Below are 8,384 nucleotides of genomic sequence, written 5' to 3'. Positions count from 1 at the left end.
ATCCAAAGCAGCACGGAATTTTTCCAAATCAATTCAGAGGCTTCTGATTTGATTTGGACCTTTTAACTGGTCTTTTGATTTGATTTGGTTTTGGAGATTTGGCTGCCGAATCGGCCTGAATCTCCTCCAAATCGAATTGGCTACCAAAGCTTTGCACAGCCCTACTAGGCACCTCAAAGATGCAAACAAATTAGTAGCAACATAAACACTATGCTAAATCCCAAAACCAGATGACATAAGACCGCTGTCTTAAATGACAATTTTGATCAGCAAATTCTTTGGGCATCTGAAAATGTTTACTAAGATATTCAAGAAATATAATAATTCACAAGCATGGTCACTGTATACATTAAAACTGTACGTCATCTGGTTTAGATCAAGAATTCAATCCTGAGAGTAAAACATTAAAACATCAAGACTTATATTTAGATATAACGTTACTAACTTTTATTGGCACATCTGATGAAGTATTTGACTAAACTTCCCATCTCTTGCATCTTTTTCTGTCTGGAACTTTGTGTTGAGACAGACACATTTGGTTTTGCCAGCCTGAGGCTCTCCGTTTCTTTCTGGATGTATGTCTGCAGAAATCTTTTCAAATACAAAAACCACATAAGCTATGCAGATTCTTGATTATGATAAAACTAGCCAATTGTTGGTCAAGAATGATGGGCGGTGGGGACGGGGGAGGAGGCAGGCTGGGGCTGGAGTGCCGCCACCCACCAGCCCACACTGCCCCTACTCCCCCACTGCCAGTTCACCTCAGTGTGCCCTCCCCGCCTCCACCCACAGCGCTGCTGCCTCCCAGGTGGGAGGGAGAGGGGGAAGCTTGCACACAGCCACCACCCAGCACCCCATGCTGCTGCTGCAGCGTGTCTGGCCGTGCACAACCCCCTCCTGGCTGTTTTCAGGGCCCGGTGGTGGGGTGCCGTCACTGTGCACCCCCCTTTCCTCCCCAGCGGCTTTTGTTGGGGTCCTGCGGCAGCAAGGCTGGAGGGGGGGGAGGGGAGCCCCCGAGGCTAGCGCTGCACCTTCAGCACCCCATGCTGCCACCTCCCAGGAGCAGGGGGTACTTGCCCCGTCATCCCCCTCGACCAGCACCCCACACTGCTACTGCCTCCAGGCAGCAAGGCCATGGGGGTGAGGCCAGCGCTGCTGGTCTCACCGTCTCGCTCCATCACCTCTTGTCTGGAATGCTTTTGGAGCACATTGGTTGTTTCAGACAACCAATCAGAGTGCAAATAAAATGTTACAGACAGACAGACAGACAGACAAAGGCTTTTATAATATTAGAATGAGTATTATAAAAACAAGTGAGCAACAAGCTCCTGAGTCTTTTTCTGAATCAAAACTGCTTAACTAGTATATAGAGTTTGCTTTCATACACTAGTACATACTGTCAGAGGAAATTTAGTAGAAATAGTTTGTGTCAGGAAATGATTAACTAAGGCATGAGTGCCAATCATATAGCCCACAGATCTGTTCTCTCTGGCTCCCTGGAGGTTTGAGTTGAAAGACCCAATCCGCAACATATATGAAACAGACCTCAGTATTAAAGATACGGGCCTTCACAGACCATGTAGCGTAATTTAGTTTAGGCCATGAGTTACACTTCAGTGGATTAATTTAAAAACAAAGGTTTTTATTGAATTATACACTCTGTGTATATGTTTAAAAAACTGCAATCTGAAAATCAGACACAACCTACAGATTTTCATTCTGATAGGGGCAACAAGATCATAATTTTGTATTACAATGAAGCATTTGAAGAATTTATTACAAAACCGTAACTTTGTAATAAAATGAAGTTATTAATAATCATAAATATATTTATAATTAACTATGTTCAACCTAGTCTGCTGCTGGTAGTTTTGAAACACAGACATCCCTTAGCATCCACTAAAATTGATCAATAATACACCAAAGCAGTTAACTTCCTTTTTGTGAAATATATTGATATACTTTAAAGACAATTTACAGTTCATCTTTTCCTTTTCTTTTTCTTTCTTTTTTTTTTTTTTAATAAGCAGACAAATAAGTTTCTGATTCTAATTTTCAGATGTACAAAAGTGGTGGTGTTGACCTACTACACTATGAAACAATATAGTACTGCTCTGTATGGAGCAAATCACAATTTGGAAAGAGAACAAATGAAGGCACTATGGACACAAAAGTACCTAAACACAGCATCCCAGTTAAGTTGTTTTCCTTGTTTAGAATCAGAATTCCGATCCAGCTGCTGAATTGTTTCAGAATCACGGATAAGTCGTTTGAACTTTTCAATTTCTTTCTGAAAACGCGTCAGAAAAAAAGGTATTATGTATTCATTCCATTGCTTTACATACACAGTCTGACACTCATACTGAAATGAATTACCCTTCGCTCTGTAACTTTATCTTTTTCAAGTTGATGGCAGCAAACAAGCAGATCATGTAGTACAAGACTCATGGTTCAGCTTAAAAACAGATATATACCTTGTATCTGTAATTGCAAAGAAAGATAGTATTATAATTATAAAATAACTTAACTGCTTGACTTAAGAACCCAAACAATAAGCTCACAGAATGGAATATGCATTATAAAAGGTAATCACTTCCAACTTGCAAAACAAAGAGTTTCTTTTTCCTTTTTAAGTGTTCCTGGTGTTTCAGTTTATTATCATATTCCGGCCATCTACCTGGCACACATTGTTATACTTTATTTCATTGTAATGTCACCTGGTTCTGATTTCAAGACAGGATCACAAAAAGTATCTTGCTGAGAATATAACTAAGCCAGTAGCCCCCCCCAAATAAAAACAATTAGCAAGCCTCAGTCACTCAACATTTACTCCATGTAATATGTGGCACCCATTAACTCTGCATGGAAAAGAAGTCGAACGTGACATGCTACGGAAAATTAAGGACTCTATATGTAGGACTTTATATGGGGTGAATCTAAACATTGAGAAGGAGGTACTGGCTCTCAAAGGTGCGTCTGAAGCCCTGCTCTCCTGCGTGAACTAGGATTGGGGGGCTCAGTCCCTGCAGGAAGTGGTCTGAGCCCCTCCCTCTGTTTTCTACCTGAAAGCTAGGATCTGCAGGAAGTCTTGGTATTCGAGGATTTGTGTTCTATGCATTTGACTCATAGTATCATAGTGCTTAGGGTCGGAAGGGACCTAAACAGATCATCAGGTCCGACACCCTGCCCAAGGCAGGAACGAGTGCTGGGGTCATATCACCCCAGCCAAATATCTGTCCAGACTCCTCTTGAAGACCCTGAAGTAGGAGAGAGTACTGCCCCACTTGGGAGCCCATTCCAGAGCTTGGCAGCCCTAACTGTAAAGTAATGTCTCCTGATGTCCAGCCTGAACCTTCTCTCTAATGATTTCTGGCCGTTATTCCTAATAACCCTGGGTGGTACCCGGGGAAACAGAGCCTCCCTCAATTCCCACTGGTGAGTTCATAAACGGCCACTAGATCCCCTCTCAGCCTCCTCTTGTGGAGGCTGAATAGGTTCAGGTCCTTTAGCTTCTCTTTGTAGGCCCTGCCCCACCACCCCTTGAGCATGAGAGTGGCCCTCCTCTGGACCCTCTCAATGCTAGCCACATCCCTCTTGAAGTGCAGCACCCAGAACTAGACACAGTACTCCAACTGTGGCCTGACCAATGCCACCTAGAAGGGAAGGATCACCTCCCTGGACCTGCTTGTGATGCATCTGTAGATGCACAATGAGGTGAGGTTAGCCTTACTGACTGCTTCCTCACACTGGTGGCTCATGTTCCTCCTGGAGTCAACAATGACTCTAAGATTCTTTTCTGCCACCGTGTTGACAAGAAGGGTGTTCCCCAGCCTACAGGTGTGTTTCTGGTTCCTTCTCCCTAGCTGCAGTACCCTGTACTTGTCTGTGTTGAATTCCATCCTATTCTCATCTGCCCACCTCTGTAACCTGTCTAGATCTAGCTGGATTCTGTCCCTCCCCTCCAGTGGGCCCACCTCGCCCCACAACTTGGTGTCATCAGCAAATCTGGACAGCGTGCATTCCACACCGACATCCAGATCGCTGATAAAGATGTTGAACAGTGCAGGCCCCAGGACAGAGCCTTGGGGGACTCCACTACCCACATCCATCCAGGTCAAAAATGATCCATCCCCCCACCACCCTCTGGGTGCGACCATCTAGCCAATTTGCCACCCATCTGACTGTGTAGGCATCAATGCTGCAGTCACCTAGTTTTTTTAAGAGAATGTGGTGGGAAACCGTGTCAAAGACCTTCTTAAAGTCCAGGAAGACGACATCCACCCCAACACCCTCATCCAGGGCCTTTGTGGCCTGATCATAAAAAGAAACCAGGTTAGTCAGGCAGAACCTGCCCTCAATGAACCCATGGTGGTTGCACCTGAGCATTACCTCTCCTGCTGGGCCCTTGCAGAAGTGCTCCTTGATAATTTTCTCAAAGGTCTTCCCAAGGACCGAGGTAAGACTGACTGGTAAGACTGATTCTCCTCAGAATAAGGAGAGATTTGAAAGTGACCCATATTTAGAACTTTGAAACCCAGACAAGGAAAAATGGTTATACATGTCCCTTGTGTGTGGTTACTAAATTAGATAAATGACTAGCATTGAGAGGGGACAACTAAGTGGGACAGGACACAGGAAGCCTGGTTCTGGAGCACAGTCAGAGTACAGAGTCTGGTTCAGTAGCTGAGGCAACATAACCAAAAAGTCTGCAAGATCTCTCTCCAACGAGCTGCTTGTCTAGGCAGAAAGCATCAGAAAGCAACTTTTCATAGGCTAATCATTTCTAAAATGCTGAAGAAATAGTGGGAGAGGCAAGGATTTTGTGGGCAGTATTTTTTATTGGACCAACTGCATGGTTAGGATAAAGTTAAGCAAGATTTCAAATGCAAGGGATTCTTCATAAGATATAAGGACAGAAGGCCGCACAAGTGTGATCACAAGATACAGCGATAAGTCGCAACCCTAAGTAGAAGGGCAGGACCCTCTAGCCAGGAACCACCAGCTTTAAGTCCCAGCAGGAACACTGGCACACTCCAGTCAAAATCCCAAGCTTTGGCTGCAGCCAATACCCAATGCTTCTGAGAAAAGCTTTAAAAAACCCTGACACGTGTAGCAGCAGGGAGGGAGGAATTCCTTGCCAGCCCTATTAGGCAAACAGCAAAGCCCAGAAGCACGGGAAATACCCATGGTATAACTTAGGCATAGCTATGCCTAGATCATCCCTGACCAGTGGCTGTCCAACCTCTTCATGAACACCTCCAGCAATGGAGAATCCACAACTCCCCTACACCGTCTACATCGCTGCCTCAGTGTTCTAACAGTGAAGACATTTTTCCTTGTATCCAATCTAAACCTATTTTACTGCAACGTCAAGTCATTGTTTGTATCCCGTGCTCCGCAGCAAGAGAGAAGAGGCATTTTCCCTCTTCTGTATGGCAGCCCTTCAAGTATTTGAAGACTGCTATCACATCCCCTATTAAGCACCTTGTCCACAAACTGAACATGCCTATTTCCTTCAGTCATCTTTTCCTCATATGACTTGCTTCCCAAACCCTTGGTTATTCTTCTTGCCCATCTCTGTATCCTCTATAACTTCTCCAGGTCTTTTTTTTTCAAATGTGGAACCCAATACTTTAGATGAGGCCTAACCAGCCCTAGACACAACCACTTCCCATGTCTTGCACCTAATATTTCTATTGATGCTTTCCAAAACTGCACTGCCTTTTGTGCAGTTGCATCACACTGTAGACTCGTATTGAGACCATAGTCTGTTGCCAGCCATAGCCATTTTCAAAGGGCCTAAGCTAAGCTGCAAGTGTTGCTAAGCAGGAGGCCCAAAGCCTGTTTCTTAGTGACTGCAGTGTGAACCTTTATAGATGTGACAACTAACTTGGTCAGGAAGTAAAGAAAACCATCAAACATAATTAAACAAAGCATCAGGCCTGAAAGGAGATAAAGGAATAGCATACATTAAATAGTACATATACACTATATCATAGCTTTATTTTAAAATAGTAGTAGTAATGATTGCTGTAACCAAATGTATTAGATGTTGTTTTGCTACAATAGATATATTTTTGTTAAAACGTTCAGATAATGTGTAAAACACAAAAACATCCTTGTCAGAGAAGACCATAAAGGGAAAGAAGAAATAAGAACGGGATTCCACAACGGGGAAGGCAAAGAGATAAGAAACCCAAAGATATAAATCCCAACTAACTGACACCTTCCAAGTCCACAAAAGATTTTGTTCAGTTCAGTTCTAAAAGTTGCAGTGAAACAAAGTAGGGGTGCACTGATAAAGATTTTCTGGGCTGATACCAATAGCTAATTATACACTAGGCATACTGGCCGATACCGATCTGATAACCAATTTACAGGAATTTACAGGATTTACAGTGAAGGAGGGAGTGGGGCAGGGGCTGGGGATGCTGCCCGGCCAGGGCAGTGAATGGGACTCCATGGCTGGGGCAGGGAGCAGGGAAGAGCCGCAGATGGCTTGTCCAGGGGAATCAGTGTTCCAGTGCTTAAAAATGGTGGTGGGGGCGCTTGAACTAAAGCTCGTCAAATGAGCTTTAGTTCAAATGCTGCCATTGCCATTTTAAGTGCTGCCATCACCATTTTTAAGCATTGGGATGCTTCTAACCAGAGCTGAGTGCAGTAAGGGCAGATGTGGGCTGCCCACTGCGGGCCTGGGGCTCTCGCCTTGCTGCCTTTGCCCTGGGAGCTGTGCAGTGGCTGCACATCCCTTGCCAGCCCAGCAGTGGAAGGCACAACTTGCTGCTGCTACTGTTGCCAGATGCACGCTGGCTGTGCATCCCTTGCCAATCTCCCAGGGCAAAGGCAGCAGAGCAGAAAACCCAGAGTCTGCAGCAGGCAACCTGCACCCACTCTTGCCTCATGCACAAATCTTGGGGGACACATGCACCCCATGCTTCCCCTGGAGGTGCACATAGAGGTGGGGAGCCACCCCCCCTCCATCTTGCCCCGTGCCCCCTAGACAAGCCGCCTGTGGCTCTGTCCCACTCCCTGCCCCAGGTCCCATTCACTGCCCTGGCTGGGCAGCAACCTCAACCCCCCAGTCCCTCCCTCACTGTGAGGGCCTCAATCTTTCCCCAAACATCCCTTCCCTCCCCCACACCCCTTCCCCTCAACAGATTTACCTACAGAGCACTGCTCTCCATGACACCCAGCTGCATTCCTGGCCATGTACATGCTATGGCTGCATGCACGCACACAACATCCAGACACCTGTCCAGAAGGCACATTATAGACTACATCTGCCCCCCAAAAAACCGATAGCTGATAATGTTAATTTTCCTTTTAATTGGTGCCAATCCAATACATGGCACCTCTAAAACAAAGAAATGTAAATAAAACCAATCAGAGATCATTTATTAGATTATTAAAACCAGCCATTTATAAATACTGGGCATAGGCTGGAGGGAAATTTGAAAAATTCAGTAAATTCAAGACCTGCTGCTAATCTGTGGGCCACCCTCCTTCTACCTTGAGTCTCTCCAGCCAGTATAAGTGAGAAATCTATGTTGTACTGTACCCAGACAGACTTTGGGATAAATGTTTGTTTTCATGTTTTAAGGTGCAAGCAAATAAAAGGTTGGGCTGTAGACCTGTGTCTGCCTCTTTCATCAGTAACCTTACCTGTAATCTAGATAACAGGACTACCAAGGGTCCCAGGTTCTTTTCCATAGAGCTGCCATATAGCCAGGGGTCACCCATTTTGTATTTTTGATTGTTCTTCCCAAGGTATAGCACCTTGCATTTGTCAGTACTGAATGTCATCCTGTTAGCTTCAGGCCAGCTTTCCAATCTCTCAAGATCCTTCTCAATTACAATCCCATCCTCCAACATGTTTGCAATCCTTCCCAGTTTCATATCAACTACAAACTTGCTGAAGAAGCTTTCTGTGCTAACATCCAAATTATTATTAAATAGGTTGAACAGCACTGACCCCAGGACAGATCCCCATGGGACTCCACTCAAAACCTCCTGCCATTTTGACATAGATCCATTTATAATAAGGTGGACATAGAGCTAGGACTAGCGTCCAAGATCAAGGATAATAAAAAGTCCTTTTTCAAATATATAGGGAGGATGAAGAAGGCACTGGGTAATGTGGGGCCCCTTCAAAGTACGCTGGGCAATCTGCTGGTTGCGCCAGAGGAGAAAGCGCAACTCTTTAACCAATTCTTCACCTCCGTTTTCTTGTGCAGGGACCAGGACTTCCCCGCTGTGATGCCAGATGGACTCAAGGGGAACGCCTCCAGACCTCAGGTTGGGGAGGACCGGGTTAGAAAGCTTCTGGAGGGGTTGGACATGTTCAAGTCAGCGGGTCCAGATGCTCTCCTCCCCAGGGTGTTGAG

General features: G+C 45.2%; 2 protein-coding genes across 4 annotated transcripts in view; one reads left to right on the top strand and one right to left on the bottom strand.

Moving 5' to 3' along the window:
• ATM (ATM serine/threonine kinase) overlaps positions 1 to 8,384 on the bottom strand; it is a 134,670-nt gene that overhangs the window by 122,131 nt on the left and 4,155 nt on the right. For all 3 annotated transcript variants that reach the window (XM_019524367.1, XM_019524368.1, XM_019524366.1), the window contains exons 2-4: positions 2,377 to 2,481; positions 2,178 to 2,290; positions 446 to 591 (exon numbers count right to left, since the gene is read on the bottom strand). In XM_019524367.1, coding sequence (XP_019379912.1) covers positions 446 to 591; positions 2,178 to 2,290; positions 2,377 to 2,448 — 331 coding nt within the window. In that variant the 5' untranslated portion in view covers positions 2,449 to 2,481. The remainder of the gene's footprint in view (positions 1 to 445; positions 592 to 2,177; positions 2,291 to 2,376; positions 2,482 to 8,384) is intronic.
• The window catches only part of LOC109302221 (protein NPAT), a 71,169-nt gene continuing 65,670 nt past the window's right edge, over positions 2,886 to 8,384 (top strand). Inside the window, exon 1 of the mRNA XM_019523785.1 lies at positions 2,886 to 2,970. Within this exon, the coding sequence (XP_019379330.1) occupies positions 2,886 to 2,970 (85 nt within the window). The remainder of the gene's footprint in view (positions 2,971 to 8,384) is intronic.

Source organism: Gavialis gangeticus, unplaced genomic scaffold (assembly GCF_001723915.1).
Source record: "Gavialis gangeticus isolate Ggan-Ray unplaced genomic scaffold, GavGan_comp1, whole genome shotgun sequence".
In the NCBI taxonomy this organism is placed as follows: domain Eukaryota; kingdom Metazoa; phylum Chordata; order Crocodylia; family Gavialidae; genus Gavialis; species Gavialis gangeticus.
The sequence above is the reverse complement of the archived record's forward strand: the minus strand, read 5'-3'. Positions and strand labels throughout refer to the sequence as shown.